This window comes from Peromyscus californicus, unplaced genomic scaffold, assembly GCF_007827085.1.
Source record: "Peromyscus californicus insignis strain IS unplaced genomic scaffold, ASM782708v3 Scaffold_5__1_contigs__length_169319896, whole genome shotgun sequence".
NCBI lineage: Eukaryota > Metazoa > Chordata > Mammalia > Rodentia > Cricetidae > Peromyscus > Peromyscus californicus.
The window spans coordinates 18,479,581-18,498,401 of NW_026294573.1; the positions used below are offsets into that span (position 1 = coordinate 18,479,581).

Sequence of the window (18,821 nt, forward strand, 5' to 3'; positions counted from 1 at the left end):
CAAAAAGTGCAGCTCCCGGGAATCTACAGCCACTCTGTCTTGGGGCTCCTGAGTCACCCACACAGACACAATTTTTTTTAAAGTGGGGAGGAAAAGTTTCACGAAGGTTAGTTAAAGCTGGTGCGGGTGCTACTTTTGCTGAGGACGGAAGTTCTGTTCTTAGCCTGCATGGCTCACAATGTCTGTACAGACAGCTCCAGGTGATCCCTAACATCTTCTGGGCTCTTCAGTCCTTGTACTTACATATGCACATACCCATACACACGTGTGTATATTTGTGTGTGTGTGTGTGTGTGTATACATAATTAAAAATAAACCCTAGGGGCTGGAGAGATGATTCAGTGGTTAAAAGCTTTGGCTGCTCTTCCAGAGAACCATGTTTCAGTTCCCAGCAGCCACATGGCAGCTCACAACTGTAACTCCAGTTCCAGGGGATCTAACACCCTCACACAGACACACATGCAAGCAACATAACAATGCATATAAAATTAAAAATAAATAAAAATTATTTTTAAAAAAGCCTGGTGGTGGTGTCAGTACTTACCTTTAATTCCAGCATTCGAGAGGCAGAGGTAGATGGATCTCTGGGAGCTCAAGGCCAGCCTGGTCTACAGAGTGAGTTCTAGGACAGCCAGGGCTACACAGAGAAACCCTGTCTCAAGTAACAACAACAAAACCCTAAAAATAATTTTTAAAAAGTAAGAAGCAAGAAGCCAGGCATGTTGGCTCCTGCTTGTAATCCCAGAACTTTGGAGGCAGAAGCAGAGTTGCTGAGTTCAAGGGCAGTATCAAAACCAACGTAGGGCTTATGAAGTCTGCAAGTCTATGAGGGTTTGAGTTGGGTACCCAGAACTCATATGAAAAAAAAGTGGGGTTTTTTTTTGGGGGGGGTTCTCTGTGTAGTTTTGGTGCCTGTCCCATATCTCGCTCTATAGACCAGGCTGGCCTTGAACTCACAGAGATCTGCCTGGCTCTGCCTCCCGAGTGCTGGGATTCAAAGCCGTGTGGCCCACCCCCCTACCCCCGCTTGTTTTTGTTTTTTAAGTCAAGCTGGGACTGGAGAGATGGCTCAGGTTAAGAGCATGCTCTTCCAGAGGTCCTGAGTTCAATTCCCAGCAACCACATGATGGTTCACAACTATCTACAATGGGATCTGGTGCCCTCTTCTGGCGTGCAGGCATACATGCAGGCAGAACACTGTATACACAATAAATAAATCTTTAAAAAATAAAAAGTCAAGCTGGACATTGTCATCCTAGGGAAGCAGGGACAGGTGAATTCCTAGGGGCTCACTGGCCAGTTAGCCAGCCTACCTGGCTAATACCAGGCCAGTAAGAACCTGTCTCACTGCTCTGGGAACACAGCCTCAGAAGCAACTCCTTGGGTGTCCTGGCCAGCCACCATGCTGGTCCCAGGAATTAACTCACAGCCATGATTTCCAATCACTGAACTGGGGGCTCAGTGTGGTATTGTATGATATTTTGTGTTCTGACAAAGCTTGCCTGGGGATCAGAGGGCAGAGCTAGCTACTAGTTAACCATAGAAGCCAGGCAGTGGTGGCACACTCCTTTAATCGCAGCACTTGGAGGAAGCAGGAAGTTAAGGAGTTCAAGGCCACCCTGGGCTACACGAGATTGGCTCACACCTTTAATCCCAGCATCGGGAGGTTGAGACAGGAATATAAGGCAGGTAGAGACAGGAGAGTCCATTCAGTCTGAGGATTCCTAGAGACGGGATCCCACTGGATTCGGTCTGAGATTTTGTAGAGGTAAGAAGTTTTTGGCGGCTGCTGCTCTGCTTCTCTGAACTTTCAGCTTTCCCCCTTGATATCTGACTCCAGGTTTTTATTTATTAAGACTAATTAGAGCCAGGCGGTGGTGGCGCACGCCTTTAATCCCAGCACTCGGGAGGCAGAGGCAGGCGGATCTCTGTGAGTTCGAGGCCAGCCTGGGCTACCAAGTGAGTTCCAGGAAAAGGCGCAAAGCTACACAGAGAAACCCCGTCTCGAAAAACCAAAAAAAAAAAAAAAAAAAAAAAAAAAAAAAAAAAAAGACTAATTAGGATCTCCCTTCAGTGTGGAGATGGAAGAAATCCAGAGATGAACTAGTCAAAGTCTTCCCTCAGAATGATTTTTTTTTTTTTTTTTTTTTTTTTTTTTTTTTTTTGGTTTTTCGAGACAGGGTTTCTCTGTGTAGCTTTGCACCTTTCCTGGAACTCGCTTTGGAGACCAGGCTGGCCTCGAACTCACAGAGATCCGCCTGGCTCTGCCTCCCGAGCAGAATGATTTTATTCCCCCACTCATAAACACACATTTGCGTGATTGGATATTAGAAAATTTAATCTTTAATTACATAAGCTGTTTTCAAAAATCATGTACAGAGTGATTTCCCAGAGATGCTGGAGTTGGCAGACGGCCACCACAGATCAATCCCCACCAAATGCTCTGCTGGCTTGGGGGAAAACTGCTCCCTGTTCTCTGTGGAGAGCACAGGACCCACAGTCATGGCAGGGTGGGCATCAGCTCTGTTAGCTAGCAGATTCGCCCAGGAGACCCAGGACCATCCCAGGCAAATGCTCAGGTACTCAGCTCTTTAGAGCTGGTCCACAGAGGAGGGAGACTTCTGGGCTCCCAGGTCACTCAGTCACCCCCAGGCCTGGCAGCTCCAGCCCTTTCTGTCTAGAAGGACCTTGGTGATACCTGCTCATTTGTTCTCATTCATTTCCCCCATCAAGGAATCATTTATGCGTGCCCACCTCCCACAGTCCCAGGTCTTGGGTGAACAAGAGCTCAGAGTTTGCAGGTGGCCTGTGCCACTTTGGAGCTGGTTTTTCTGTTCAGGGCTTGACAGATGAAGTCTCCAGCTTCGAGGAGCTTCTGGAGTTCCACACCCTTGAAGAAATAAGTTAGAGGATGAAGTAAATCAGGGCATGCCCTCAACACCTAGGGAAAGAGACTAGACAGCTGTGGCATGGAAAAAGGGAAGGTGGCGGTCCACAGACCCTCTCAACCACTGTCTGGAGGTCATGTCCAGCTGGCGCCAGGGTTCGTTCTTGAGAGTGGCTTGTGTGATCACCACCAGAAAAGGGACCTTATTAGTTTTGTCCCATCTCCATGTTCAGGGTCTAACACAGAGCCTGGTCCATGAGAAATGTAATGTTCATTTATTTGTCTTTGTCTTTTTTTCCTGTGCCAGGAATGGCACCCACCCCATTGCTCATGCTTGTCAAGGTTTCTACCCCTGATCCGCTTCTTTACCCCTACACAACAGTCTGTGAGAGCAACTCTTATCTGCTGCTGAGTACCAAGTGCTAAGCACTCTACATGGTTTCTTCTGGTGCTGGAGACTGAACCCTGGGCCTCACCACTGACCTATACCTTTGGCCATACATTTACTTGTATCCTGTAACAACCAATGAGTACTACTTTTACTGCCATTACTCGAGTTTAGAGAAATGAAATAAATTGAAGTTGCATGGCCTGTGAGGACAGATCTGGGTTTTAAACCATCAGATCTCAAAGCAGAGATTGGGTGACTTCTATGCCACCACTGAGGTCCCTACAGAGTCTGGTGGAGTCCTGTGCAGCTAATTTCACTGTCCTCATTTCCCAGAGAAAACAGGCTCAGGGGAAGTTCTCACTGCAGGTCACAGAGCTGGCCCCTCTGAATCAGGCTCCTTCCACATGCGCTTTCTGGAAGGCCTCCTAGAACTAACTGTGGACATCACTCTGAGGTCTTGGTCTCCTGTGCTCATGGTCAACCAGACCAAAGTCCCTTCTGCCAATGTTGCCCCCTCTGCCAGAGGCCTCTCCTCACCCCCTTTTGGCTGGCTCCTTCTCATCCTTGGAGTCTTGGTCTACTCCTTCTAGACCACCAACCAACCAAGCCTCTCCCACTGCTGAGACCCTGGTCTACTGGTTATTCACATACACACTCTCCAAGCTGCTCTGCCAGGCCTCAAACCCCACAAGGGCTCGTTCCCGTAACAACCACTTTCCAGTCTCCCAGATGATTGTAATCTCTTCTCTGCTCTCTCAGAAATATAAAGCTCCCACAATCCTTGCCACCCTTCTCCTAAAGGCCACCAACGCTAAGCATGCCCCCCATCACACCTAGCTCCAGGCCAGCCCTGGTTAGTTCAGGAGAGTCACTGCTAGAGGAGGGCTTACCGTGTGAATCCCTAAGCCAGTCAGCATGTAGACCAGGTCCTCGGTAGCCAAGTTCCCTGAGGCACCTTGTGCATAGGGACAGCCTCCAAGGCCCGCCACGGAGGAGTCCACAACGCTCACTCCCATCTGGAAACATAAGGATGGGGAAATGTGGTTGCTGCCGAGCCTGGAGCCCATGGAGCCGCTCCTCACAAACCTCCTGCCCTGGCGTCAGGAATTCTGCCAGAGCATTCTCCTGCCTGGGATCCTGTCAGGGAATCCATTAAGGGACAGAGCTTCCCTCCCCGGCTCAGCGAGTCTCCTCTGCTAGAGGACCTTCCCCATCCCTTCATGGTTGACTCCCGGCTCCATTTCCCCCTTTGGGGCTCTCCTTACAGAGGCCCCTCTGGGTACCTCAGTCCAGTGAGAAAGGCAGAGATGGTAGACTCAGTTCTTTGGAGGTGTTTCGTTTTGAATAGAGCCAAAGAAATGGGAGGTTGGAGGGTTCCAAAGGGATTTACAATGGGCTGCTGAGCTGGCTCAGAGGGTAAAGGTGCTTGCCACCAAATCTGACAACCTAAATTTGATCCTCTGGCGGAAGGAAAGAACCAGCTCCTCCTAGTCCCCCTCTGACCTCCACAGGTCCACGTCCATCCTGTCTGGTTTTCAGGTGTAACACCAGCTACGGCCCTGATGCCAGCATGGAAGCCAACACCAGAGGGCGCCATTGCAGCAGGTTCCACCTGCTTTCTCTCTTGGTCACACTGCTGCTGCCCAAAGCCTTCTCCCAGTTCCCTCAACATGGCAAGCAATCCCTCAGGCCTCTGCCCCTGCACAGCATCCTCTCTTGTCCATCAAGATTCAGTCACCTTCTGTGGGAAGCCACCCCTTACCCATGTGTCACCATCTCTGGACTCGTGCACATTTGCTTCAGTCCTTTTTTTCAAGACCGTTTTTTTTGTGTGTGCAGTCCTGGCTGTCCCGGAACTCACTCTGTAGACCAGGCTGGCCTTGAACTTACAGAGATCTGCCTGCCTCTGCCTCCCAAGTGCTGGGATTAAAGGCATGCACCTCCACCACCACCTGACACCTCAATACTTTTATTAATAAATAAAATGAAACTGGGCTGCCCTGCCCCATGCCCTCTTGGAGAATGGGCACATGGCTTCCATTTACCTGCAGGGCTACCAAGGTGTTGGCCAGGGCTTGACCATAGGTATCATGGCAGTGGACAGCCAGCGCGGCCACAGGCACCTCACGCATGACGGCCGTCAGCATGTCCTTCATGAGTCCCGGGGTACCTACGCCAATGGTGTCCCCAAGGGAGATCTCATAGCAGCCCATCGAGTACAACTTCTTGGCAACCTGGAAAAGCGAACAGATACGTAGAGGACCCCCGAGGCACCAGCATGTGACACTGGGGCTCAGAAGCAGGGACTCTGCCCAGGCAGTCCCCTCCCTGAGGTGCTGTGTTCCTATTGGGTCCTGGAGCCCGATAGCTCCAATGGAGGTGGTGAGCATTACCCAGCGGAGACCGAGACCAGAACGGGGGCAGCCGCAGCAGCAGCCCGTGACTCCCTCTTCCTCCACTGTGCTGACTGGGGGGTCAGGAGAAGCCCTTCTTCCTTTGGCAGTAGGGTGTGTGGACTGTGGGTCTAAGACACTAGCCGTGTACTTGAAGGAGCCACAGGGAACTCTGGCACTTTGCAGCAGCTCATTTACAGCTGGGGAGTCACTGTAAAACCTCAGCAGCCAAGGCCGCCCCCGAGGGAGGCTGCCCACACCTGCCTCTGAGCAGAGTGAAGCTGTGGCAGGACACAGATGTTTACTGATGATCGTCCTGATAAATGACACAGTGACATCTGACCCTCCACCCCTGTCTGTGTGCCTATCAGATGACAGAGGCGGGACTCTGGGGTCATGTGACGCTGAGAGTCCCCACTCTGGGTCTCGCCGTCTACCTGCTTTGGGGGTGTAACTTCTCTGAGCTTCAATTTCTGCTTCTGGGACATGGTGACAGGGTACAGTGAGGGCAGGTGACGTGGGGGGGGCGGGTGCACAGACCAGGGAACAGCAGCCACCCTGAGTCCACAGCAGCCTCGGGGCCATTCTTCTAACAATGCCACAAGGGACTGGGGAGGACCAGCCCAATGGGTGAGAGCCCTCTGCCATCTGCACCCTACGTGGCAGATGACTTGCTCCCTCCGCTGTTCACGGAAGAACAGCATCAAATCGGCAGTGAGGCTTTCTGGATGAAAAGCCTGAAGTTCCTGGGTGGCTCACACCCCGATCCTATGCTGGGTCCTCCTCTGTGTAGCCCTGGTTACTAGTCAAGAGGATGTGCGTGGTCTCTCACCTACAAGGAATCTGGGGACCCTTGGGGATACCACACTGGCAATCATGCCTCAGCTGATGAGATGGGAAGCTGAACACAGGGCTTTCGAGTGGGGGAGAGACCTGGCGAGGCGGTGGCCTGAGGGGCAGGTGCGGGCTGTGCCCAGTCTGGGTGTGAGGGTGGGTAAAAAGTGTCCTACTGGGAAGGGAGGTGAGGGCACCTGTGCACGCAGGTCGGCAAGGCAGCCGACCCTCACAAGACCTTGCCCACTGCACACACCTCAGCTACTTTAGCCGGGGAGATCTTCCCCTCATAGGGGCATCCGAGGGCACAGGAGACATACCTGTGGAAGAACCGAGAGGAGCGGCATCAGTGCCCCAGCTTGCTGGCCATCAGGAGTGACTGGTGACCATCTGACACACATCCCTGGTGAGCCCACAGTAAACAGGAACTGGGCAGGAGGCCCAGGACTGGGTGAAAGGTTAACTCGGAGTGGGAGAAAGGCTCTTGGGCCTAGTTCCTGGGCGGGAGCACCAGAGAACCCTGTAGAAGGCGGGGCTAAGAGGCCACCCTTCCAGAAGCAGGGTTGCAGGTGGCTGAGAAGTCACAATAGGTACAAGGAAATAGAGTACCTCTGAGCTGTCTGGAGGGGTAGCCCCATGTGCTGGGGGAGATGGGCCAGGGTTCAGGTCACCAATGCCAGGATGAACACACAGGTTAGTGTAAGGATGGCAAGAACGTGAATCAGTGCCAAGGCTCGAGGGCCTGATGGCTCATCTACTTATTTATTCAGCTGAGGTTTACTGAGATGAAGATCACGTGCCAGGCACTGGGCAGAGCAGTGAGAGAACCCATGGATAGGCCCTAGCCTCCAGGAGCTTGTTCAAGTTAGGGAGATGGCAAATAAACCCGTAGTCACATTAGGAGAGGGAGATAACTCCAGAAGGAGGTAAGCCGTGAAGGATGCAGCAACATGAAGCAGCATACCCAGACAATGTAGTAAGGGCTGGCCAGGCAGACCTCCCTGAGGCCATGGCGCCGCAGTTAGAGAGGGGAGGGTCTTCAGGAAGCATGTTTCAGGTAAGGTCAGGAGCTGGCATGCCCAGGACAGAGCACCTAGCCCACGGGGGTGTCGGGCAAAGAAGGATGACGGAGACAGGAGGGGAGCCCAGGCCTGACCCGTGACAGTCCTGTGGGCTGTGCTGAGGACTCTGGGTGTTAGATGCAGTGTCTGCTCTCACCAGCCTGCTGGCATTGGGGCATCTTTAGAGAGCTGGGCTGAGGGGGGTGGTTCAAGCCTATAATCCTAGCACCTGGGAGGCTGAGGCAGGATTGCCAGCCTTGGTGACATAATGAATTCTAGGCCAATATGAACCTAAAGAGTGAGATGTTGTCAGAAAAAAAGCAAACCAAAAAACCCAAACTTCTCACCCTCAAGAAAATATTCTATATATTAAGAGACAGAGCTAGGAGTGGTGCACACTTAATCCCAGCACTCAGGAGGCAGAGGCAGGCAGATCTCTGTGAGTTCGAGGCCTGCCAGGGTTACATAAAAAGACCTGTCTCAATAAATAATTAGGTAAATAAAGTATATAAATCAAAATAAAAAGAGATGGAATAATGTTTGCTGGATCAACACTCCAAAAATATTGGTGAGCTGAGCTTTTCCATCTTAATTTCTCATTTACTCTCCAAACATTGCTAAACAAAAAAAGGGGTACGGTATTACATGCATCTGGTCTCAGCACTCGGGAGGCAGAGGCAGGCAGAACTCTGTGAGTTCAAGGCCAGTCTGGTCTACAGAGCAAGATCCAGGACAGCTAGAGCTAGATAATAAGATTATGCCTCAAACAAACAAACAAAAACAAAAAAAGGGAAAGAAAAGTTAAAAGATTTACCAAGACAGAGCACAGGAGGACATATGACTGGCGACGCAGCTTCCCTGCCTCCCACCTGCTTATCAGGTCTTAAGCACCTTCTGTGTTTAGGGCCCTGAAGGAAAGCACCACACCCCGGGACTATGGGAAGTGGACTGTCCCGAGAGAGAGCACAGCCCCGTGTGGTGAGGGTGACTGAGGAGCTAGACAGCTAAGTGCCATTTTTCAGGATCTCTGAAGACTCTGGAACCCCAAAGGAGGGGCGCTGTCTCCTGCTGAGGGGCAAAGAAAACCAAGAGGAGCCGAGAGCCGCGGAGGACCCTGCAGGAGCCGAGAAGCAGTGTGAAGGAGGAGGCAGCCTTCTGCCCATGGAGGGTGAGCGCACAGGCCTGGAGGCAGGAGGCAGAGGGCATGTGGGAATGGTTAGAAGCTCCACAGGGCTGGAACAGTGTGCAGAACCTCAGGCCAGGAGAGAGCCAGGAACTGCTGCTCACACTGCGGAGTGGCAGGGATGCACAGAGAGTCCCGAAAGCCACAGTAAAGGCCTTCACTCCATGTGCCTATAGCTAGTGGGAGAGTACTTTCCTTGCATGCTATAAGGCTTCATCAGTGCTGTATTTTTTATTTTATTATATTTTATGCTATTTTATTTTTGAGACAGGGTTTCTCTGTGTAGCCCTGGCTGTCCCAGAACTCGATCTGTAGACCAGGCTGGCCTCAAACTCACAGAGATCCTTCTGCCTCTGCCTCCTGGGATTAAAGGTGTGAGCCACCCCCACCCGGCCCCAGCACTGGATTTTGTTGTTGCTGTTTGTTTTTTGATTTCTGAGACATTTAAAGGCATATACTACCAGGCCCCGAGCCACCAGGCCTGGCTTCCCAGCACTGTAAGAATCAAATCCTGGGGCTGGCCATGGTGGCATGTGCCATCGCAGCACTTGAGGCAAAGACAGGGGGATGTCTGTGAGTTCCAGGCTGGCCTGATCTACTGTTGGTCAGTCACCATATTTAGGTCTGAGAGAAACCCCGGCTAATCTGACTCCAGTCACTCAGGTATGGAGCTTGGGTTGTTCCTACCCAGCAGGAGCCTGAGGTGGAGAGACCGGCTGGTGGGAGAATCTGGCTTCATTCCACGAGGACACTGAGGAAAGAGCCCCTCAAGGCCTGACTCACCCTCTCACAGGGATGCTGGCAGCCTGTGCGGCCTGCATGACTCCATCAAATCGCTGGAAACTCTCGTCTATGGAGCAGTTCACATTCTTCCGGGTGAAGAGCTCAGAGGCCGCCCCAAAGATGCAGACTTCCTTGGCCCCTGCAGCTACCTGCCAATATCCAGGTGAACACGCTTAACACTTTGCTCTGGAAGAACTGGGCCAGTGGTAAAATCTTTCTTGGGCAAGTTTTACGGTATGTAATTGTTACAGGTTAAACAGTCACATAAATATCCTTTAGAAAATACACTGGGCCAGGCGAGATGGCTCAGTAGGCAAAAAGCATGTGCTGTCAATCCTGATGACCTGAGTTCAATTCCCCAGGACCCACTTGGCAGGAGCAGAGAATCCAGTCCCTCAAGTTGACCACTGCACATGTGTGTGTATGTGCACACACACACACACACACACACACACACAAGTAAATAAACAAATTTAATAACAATAAACAAATATGTGGACATCCCAATCCCTACTTCCCCAGAATATCACCTTACTTGGAAATAGAGTCACTGCAAATGTAACTGGATAAAATGAGGTCACAATGGAGCAGGCTGGGCCCCCAGTCCGGAATGACTGGTGTCCTTAAAAGATGTCTGTGTGGAGACACTGACATGTGGAAGGTGACCTGAGGGTGGAGGCAGGCACTGGAGCAAGGCACGTACAAATCGAGCAATACCAAGGCTAACTGGTCATCCCAGTCACTAGACGATGCATGGGACAGGCTCCCGTGAGGCCTCAAGAGCAGCCAACACCTCTGACCTCCAGAATGTGAGACAGACAGTAAAGCGATTTCTGTTACAGTTTGCAGTATTTTCTCACACCAGCCCTAGGAAACTTACATTTCAATTAGAAAAAACAAAACAAAACAAAAACAAGGCTGGAGATGTAGCTCAGGGCTAGAAAATTCTCCTAGTGAGTGTGAGGCTTTTGATTCGAACCCTAGCACCTGGAGATACCAAAAAACTCATCAAGGCTGGGCGGTGGTGGCGCACACCTTTAGTCCCAGCACTAGGGAGGCAGAGGCAGGCGGATCTCTGAGTTCGAGGCCAGCCTGGGCTACAGAGTGAGTTCCAGGACAGGCTCCAAAGCTACACAGAGAAACCCTGTCTCGAAAAACCAAACCAAACCAAACCAAACCAAAACAAAAAAAAAAACCATCAAGTCTGACATCCTTCAAGGAAATCAACACTGCCACTGTCAACCTGGGGGGTCACTCTTGAAATAAGTTCATGACAATCACACACTCAGCATGTCAAAAAGCTGTTTTGGAAATTACAAGTGGCGGGTGTTTATTGACCACTGCAAAAGCATCCAGCAGAGAGAGCATTGTTACTTTTCCCTAAGGAAGTGAGTGATATGCGCTGCAGAGATAGCGCAGCACTTAAGAACGCTTTGCTCTTGCCTAGGACCTAGGTTTGATTCTCAGTATCCACAGGACCACTAACAGCTGTCTGTAACTCCAGTTCCAAAGCATCTTATGCCCTCTTCTGGTCCCTGCACGTACTGCATGCACATGGTGCACAAACATTCAGGCGAAGCACCAGAACATACAAAATAAAGAAATTAAAAAAGGCCGGGCGGTGGTGGCGCACGCCTTTAATCCCAGCACTCGGGAGGCAGAGCCAGGCGGATCTCTGTGAGTTGGAGGCCAGCCTGGGCTACCAAGTGAGTCCCAGGAAAGGCACAAAGCTACACAGAGAAACCCTGTCTCAAAAAACCAACCAACCAACCAACCAACCAATCAATCAATCAATCAATCAATCAATCAATCAATCAAGAAGTGGGTGATCCCAGGACATAATGGTTTTAGCAAGTGCGTGTCTCTCAGGCTCTTACTAAGCACTGAGTGATGGAAGGAAGCATCGCTATGCTTTCTACCTCCCAAATCAGCTTAGCTACAAAGTACCACTATCAGTCCTAGTTCACGGGCAGAACTGACGCTCAGAGGTTGAGCAATATGTCAAGACAACAGAGCAGTGAGTGACGGGGCTGGACTTCCCCCCAGTACCCAGTCTGAAGCTGCTCATCGTCACTGGAGATATGCTGTTCAGAGGGATATCCCAGGACAGGACCAGAAGACAAGGCAGGGACCGATATTGTTAATCACCTCTTACCGCTTCCTCGAAGCCTTTCATATTTGGAGTCAGGACTGGATAGTTGATGCCAGGAAACTTCTGAATGCCCTTCAAGACTTCAGAGTGGTCAGCCATCTGGGAGTCAAAGAAGCCAAGAGCTCAGTGGCAGAGAAACCCTTCTCCCCACTCAATCTTTTGACTCCAATACCTTCCTTATCTGTCTGACCACGGAGGGGTCAGGAGACAACCTGGGCAGTATGACCTTGGCAGTTCCCATGGCCAGTCCTGCCAGCTCTTCGGTACCTATAGTCACAACCAGCAGCAGCCACTTACCACGACCTTCTCTGGTGGGCCCTGGGCACACTCCCTCTGCACTGCCTGGCACTCGCTGTCATGGGATGGTTTGCCCACCCGAGAGGCAGCAGTCCTGCTTTTCCCTTTATAAGCACAGCTGCTACAGATGTGCAGGGGATCCTATACTCTTAGAGTTAGCAGAGACCTCAGAGGCCGCCTCTAACCTGAGAGGGCAAAGGCCTCACTTAGCAAAGGCTCCAGTAAACTAGGGTACAGCCCAGATTGCATCAGAGCCCCTGGCTCCCAGGCCATGCCCTTCCTGTGCTACACCGTGCTGAGACTCACCTGAGACCCCTCAAGCCAGTGACCTGGAAACTTACGCTTCCGATGTCCAGTGGCTGCAAGAGCAAATGGGGGGCTTCCCACCCTCCCATCAGGACAGGCTTCTCCTGGAGGCTGGGCTCACCTGGGGAACCCACTTTGGAGAGACAAAGCTGGTGGCTTCGATAACGGGGAGCCCTGCTTCGGAGAGCATGTCTACCAGCTTGATTTTCACGGCGGTAGGTACAATGTTCTGTAACAGACGGAAACCCAGAACAGGCGAGTCAGCGACGCTGGTACCAGAAATGGGCCTTAGCTGGCAGTCAGAACCTCAGCCTTAAGCTTGCACTGTGCTAGCTCCTCAATGTGGTGACCTCAGACGCTCACGAGAACTCACACGTGGTCTCAAGTTCTACCAACTGGGTCCCCTGGCAACAGACGGCTGCTTGCCTGAGGTGTTCACATGTACGTAGAAACACCATTTTCTGCCAATGTACTCTTCCTTAACTCATTGTGTTCGTTTATGACCCCACCATAAACGAGAGCAATGTGCCTTGGCCAGAGTGGGCAGAGATGAAGACTGCTTCTCTGAGTGCTGTGGGATGAACCCCCAAATATCATACCCTCCACTCTTCTCTCTCATAGCTTCTTTTTCTTCCTTCCCCACATCGAGTCCCTCATCAGAGCCTATGAATTCCTTTCTAGTCTACCCTCAAGATCTCAGGTGTATTACGACATGGTCTCCCCTCTGTCAACTCATCCTGTACGGGAAACTTCCTGAATTGCAGTCTCTATGGTCTCACTTTCCTGCCCAAGAGCTGTCCACAAGGGGCTGGAGAGGTGGCTCAGCAGTAAAGGACCCAGAGGACTCATGCTCAGTTTCCAGTATTCATGCTAAGAAACTCACAAATACCCATTAACTTCAGCTCCAGGGGATCTGATGCCCCCTTCTGGCCTCTGTGGGCACTGCATGCATGTCGCAGGTATACATACACACATACACAAAAATAAAAATAAACCTTAAACTGGGTGGTGGTGGTAGTGCACACCTTTAACCCCAGCACTCAGGAGGCAGAGGCAGGTGGATCTCTGAGTTTGAGGCCAGCCTGGTCTACAGAGCAAGTTTCAGGGCAGCCAGGGCTACACAGAGAAACAGAGTCTCAAAAAACCAAAACAAAGAAACAAATAAATATAAAAAATAAAAATTAAAAAAAAAAAAAGCCTTTCATGGCTCCTTGGTGCCAGCCAGTAGGATTATGTTACAAGTCCTAATTCCAGGCCTGCCCATCCATCGTCTTCCCTGGTCCTCTGAGCAGGAAGTACTCTTTCTTTTCCTTTTTTTTTTTTTAGGTTTTTCGAGACAGGGTTTCTCTGGGTAGCTTTGCGCCTTTCCTGGATCTCGCTCTGTAGACCAGGCTGGCCTCGAACTCACAAAGATCCGCCTGGCTCTGCCTCCCAAGTGCTGGGATTAAAGGCGTGCACCACCACCGTCCAGCATAGCAGGAAGTACTCTTAACCACTGAGTCACATCTCCAGCCCCTCACAAGTCACATTTCAAGTGCTCAAAAGCCACACATGCTGTTACCATGAATGGTATATGAGCCACATTCAAAGTTACCCTTGGCCACATAAGTCCTGTGCGCACAGGCTAGACACGTGTGGCTGCATACTCAGGTGCAGAACACTTCCTCTTTAAAGGAAGGTTTATGTTCCTTTCTAAGTAAATACTTTCACATATACCTAGGCTTTTTCTAGTTCCTCTGCGTAGGAGTAAAGTTGAATATATATTCTGTTTTGCAGTCTGGAGTCACTTAATACACCCATATTAATAGCTGCCTCAGGGGCTGGAGAGATGGCTCAGAGGTTATGAACACTGGCTGCTCTTCCAGAGGTCCTGAGTTCAATTCCCAGCAACCACATGGTGGCTCACAACCATCTACAATGAGATCTAGTGCCCTCTTCTGGTGCACAGGCATACATGCAGGCAGAACACTGTATAAATAAATAAAACTTAAAAAAAAATAGCTGCCTAATATTCCAGTTTATCAAAAGCCCATAATGTATCTGACCCAACTTCCCTGGAATGCTCATGAGGCAGCCTCCTCCTTTACCTTTTCATTCTGCAGACCATCTCGGGGACCGACTTCCACGATCTTCACCTGCTTCGGGAAAGCACCCATGGATGAGGTGCTAATCTTCGGTTTACAAGAGGAAACACAGGTGTCAGGACTTAGCATGGGACTACACAGAAAGCCAGGCTCCTCCTTCAAGCCCCATTGCACATTTCTCATTGAGCAGCCCCCAAACCCCACACTGTACAAATACCCACCTGACTCCATCCTGTCTATTTCTGCAGAAGGTATCGCATGCAGCCTGCTGCCCAGCTGGAACCCGACTCACCCCTTCCTCTAGACATGCTGCCTGAGAGGCTCCGCAGAGTTTGGCTGGCTGACCTCATTACCCCTACTGCTCCACCCCTTCTGCCCTCTGCCTACCAAGTTGTTATGCTCCAGTCCAGCAGGGCTGCCCTCTGCCTGGAACGCTCAACTATTCTGACACCCAGCGATCAGTCAGTCAGTCAGAAAGCCTTGGAGCACTCTCTGAAGAGCTAGTATGCCATCACCTTTGGTACCCTGTATTTCACAAGACTACCACGACTCCCTTCCAGATAAGCTGGGAGACCTTGCCTCTCTCCGCCCCCATCTCATCCTGACTGGCACTGTCCTGGCAAGGTACTCACTAACACTACAGGAACAACAAATGACGCACAAGGGCACAGCTGTCCAGGGGAGGGCAATCACTCGGCACCTGGAGAGGCGAGTCTCCGCCCCCACAGTGGTGATGAGCATGTGAAGAAAGGCTTGGCTTTATTATAAAGCTTGTTTAAAGCCTAATTCTAGGCTGATGGATAACATGAGGGGCAGTGGGTCTGAGGGGATGATATCCTCAGCAGCTGAAGAAAATATTTTTTCCAAAACTTTAAAGCCTTAAGTTTACTGTATATCAAGTCTGCCTCAAACCTTCCCCTACCCACCTAAAGATTGTTTAGTTAATTATTTGTTTATTTTACGTGTTTGGGTATTCTGTCTGTACACCACACATGTGCAGTACCCTCATAAGCCAGAATAAGGCATCAGATCCCCTAAGACTGGAGTTACAAATGGTTGTGAGCCACCAGGCAGGTTCTAGAAATCAAGACCGGGTCCTCTAGAAGAGCAGCAACAACTCAGCCGCTCAGCAACCACCTCTCCAGTTCCCCCCACACCCCCAAATAAACATACCGCACAATATACTGAGGACTCCAAACTCGGGAAACCCTTAGGGAGGGACATATCCCCTGCCACCAATCAGCTGGAACATGTCAACGCACCTGAAGTGGCTTTGGTTTTAGCCAGCAAAGGTTTCTGATAGACCAAGGGGATAAGGCCCTGGGTTACAGGAAGTCAGAGGGCTGAGTGAAGGTCCCTGCTCCTGGAGTCTCCCTCCAACAGACTGTCAGCCTCTGCTGGTGTATTACCCTAAAATGACCCCAGTGGAGCTTCAGTGTCATGGGCCAGGAGCTTGGTTCTACTCACCGCTCTCCCCAAGGCCCTGGGACAAAACAGACTCAGTAAGTACATGCTGAAGCAAAACCCGCTTCCAACTTTTTTTTTTTTCTCTTTTGGAACAAGCTGAACTTAGTTCTACTTCTTTCCCTACAACAGCCCTTCATATAACAACTCAGGCCAGGTGTGGTGGCTCACACCCCTAATTCTAGCCCTTGGGAGGTGGACGCCGGAGGATCAGAAAAGCTACATAGCAAACTTGAGACCAGCCTGAGATAGGGAAGATCTTCTATTTAAAACATCCCCAGGGGCTGAAGAATGGCTCAGCCATTAAGAGTGCATACTGCTCTTAGAGAAGACCCGAGTTGGGTTCCCCAACCCACGTCAGAGCTCACAACTGCCTGGAAGGCTAGCTCCAAGGAACCGGGTACTCTCTCCCGGCCTCCACTGGCACCTGCACTCACACAGCCAGGCACACATGCATTTATATAACTCAAATACACATAAGTGGGGCTGGACAGATGGCTCAGCGGTTAAGAGCACTGTCTGCTCTTCCAGAGGACCTGGGTTCAATTCCCAGCACCCACAAGGCAGCTCACAACTGTCTGTAACTACAGTTCCAGGGGATCCAACACCCTCACACAGACAAAACATCAATGCACATGAACTCACATATAAACAAACAAATGAATAAATGTAATTAAAAACCAAATAAAAGTGAAAAGTGACAGCTTGGACATTAGCCACAAACACATGACGGATCATTTCATTACACCAGTGTAAAACGAATCTCTAAACGGTCTTATTAAATAAAAAACTCAGGGAAGCCAGGTATTGGGGTGAATTCTGAAAGGTCAGAGAAGTAGAACAGGCCACAGCTAACCTCACCTCGTCAACTTCTCAGCCAATTCTGTTTCCTCTAACTGGAAGCCTCTAAGTCCTCATCCAAATGGATCTCAGCTGAACTGCTGCTAAAAGCCTCAAAGCTTAAAAGCCTAAAAGCCCCTAGTTCCTGGTCCTCACACCTTACATACCTTTCTGCTTCCTGCTATCACTTCCTGGGATTAAAGTTGTGTGCCTTTCCCAAGCAAGACATGAGATCTCAAGTGCTGGGATTAAAGGTATGTTTCCAGTGTGGCCTTGAACTCACAGAGATCTGGATGGATCCTCTGCCCCTGGAATGCTAGGATTAAAGGTGTGTGCTACCACTGCTTAACCTCTATGTTTAATATAGTGGCTGTTCTGTTCTCTGACCCCCAGATAAGTTTATTGGGGTGCATAATATATCAACCCCACACCAGGTTCTTAAAAATGGTTATTATCTAGCTGGGCATGGTGGTGCATGCCTGTAATCCTACAGGCAGAGGCAGGCTGGTCTCTGTGAGTTCCAAACAGCCTGGTCTACAATAATGAGTTCCAGGACAGCCAGGGTTACAGACAGAAAGACTCTATTTCAAATAAATAAAACACTATTATCCACCATCTCATTTAACTTTCTTAACTTCTGGAGTTGGTATTTTCACTTGATCCCTGAGCAATCGGTGGAGATGGGCAGACTAACGATACAGAAGTGGTTTTCTGAGAGAGACCAAGAGATGCAAAGTGTGGTTTTCCCAAGTACTGATATAATGCCTAAACTCTCCAACACATAATCATAATAACCCCATCACTGAGCTGAGATGTAGCTCCGTGGTAGAGCGGTGAAGCGGGGAGCTGATCCCCACAAAGTCCAACTCCACCAAGCCACTACCGATGACTGATCACTCACCAAATCACCCCAGACAAAGAGATTTTATATTCAAGCAAGCTGAGTAAGTATCTCTGTCACTCAGCCTCGAAAGTGGCAGGCTCATCCGGACACCAGTCTGCGGTTTAACCAGCACAGTTCTTTGGCCCCTTCCCTCCCCTCACTACGCGTGGGAGAGGACGGAACACCAGGATCGAACAGGCCCAAAGTACAGTTCCGAGGGAATCCCTGCCCGGCCCGCGCGATCCACGTTCTCGCCAGGCGTCCAGAAAAGCAACAATACCTGGGGAAAGTGGCGAGTTTTTGCTTTTTCCACGTGGGACGTGTTTTCCACTAACGAAGGGCTGGAGAGATCCGAAGCTCAATGAGGGAAAGGAGCCAGGGCCACCGTAAGGGAGTTAGGACACCCAGAATGATGTCCCAGGTCTCCACGGTGACAGCGGATTGCTTCACGTTCCCCCCCCCCCCCCCGCTCCCCGCCTCAGTTTCCCCGTTTCCTGCAAAGGGATCTGAGCCAGATGGACTGGGTCCCGAACTCTCAAACCCTCCCGGCTCCGGCCCCTGGAGCTGCCCCGCTTTGTGGGTCACAGCAGCCGACGAGGCCCACCCGACCCCGACTGTCACCCGCCTGGGGCACTTACAGCCCGGAGAGACGCCAAGCCCAGCAGCCTCCGCGGGAAAGCTTTCCTCACTGTAGCCATCTTAGCCCAGTCTCCGTGGCCACACCCGCCGGGCCCCACGTGACCGCTGTGGGCGTGACCCAGGCGTGGGGCGGGGCCTTGTACGTGACGTATGGCTCCCTGAGTTGGCTCCACCCCCAGCCTGCCTCTGTTTTCCTTCCCGCCTGGTTAGTCTCCACTTGACAGGATTGTTTTTCGGTTTTGTTGTGATTTTGGCTTTCTGATACTATGTAGCCCAAGTTAACCAGGAACTTACATATCACCCAGTTAGTCCTCGAACTCATGGCAATCCTCCAGCTTCAGCCTCCCAGATGTTGACAGGAGTGAGCCACCACCCCCTTGATATAGTTTTCCAGGCTTCTGTTGTAAAGATAGAAAGCAAGGAGCAAGGAACATAGAGATGGGTAAAACTTTAGCCAGGTAAGGTGACACATGCCTCCCGTCTCAGCTCTCTATTGTGTTCTGAGTTTTCTGCATGTATTAAGTATCTGCCACCATCTTCAGACGGCATCACCTTCGGCGAGAAAACATTCTTTGATTCATGCTTGAAGGAGTAAGAGTATCCAAGTGAGGAGTTTACCAAGTA

At 50.7% G+C, this 18,821-nt stretch overlaps 1 protein-coding gene across 2 annotated transcripts; it reads right to left on the reverse strand.

Moving 5' to 3' along the window:
- Window positions 1-2,320: 2,320 nt before the first annotated feature.
- Hmgcl (3-hydroxy-3-methylglutaryl-CoA lyase) lies at window positions 2,321-18,285 on the reverse strand. 2 transcript variants are annotated; one of them, XM_052717436.1, is made up of 10 exons: window positions 18,197-18,225; window positions 17,839-17,899; window positions 14,375-14,458; window positions 12,409-12,516; window positions 11,688-11,783; window positions 9,533-9,681; window positions 6,762-6,825; window positions 5,324-5,512; window positions 4,169-4,294; window positions 2,321-2,890 (listed from the first exon to the last, which is right to left on the reverse strand). In XM_052717436.1, the coding sequence occupies exons 3-10, from the start codon at window positions 14,441-14,443 to the stop codon at window positions 2,789-2,791; spliced, it is 903 nt and encodes a 300-aa protein (XP_052573396.1). In that variant the 5' UTR covers window positions 14,444-14,458; window positions 17,839-17,899; window positions 18,197-18,225; the 3' UTR covers window positions 2,321-2,788. The 2 variants fall into 2 exon arrangements, with proteins under 2 accessions (XP_052573396.1, XP_052573395.1); XM_052717435.1 differs by lacking the exon at window positions 17,839-17,899 and having other exon boundaries at window positions 18,197-18,285.
- Window positions 18,286-18,821: the final 536 nt, after the last annotated feature.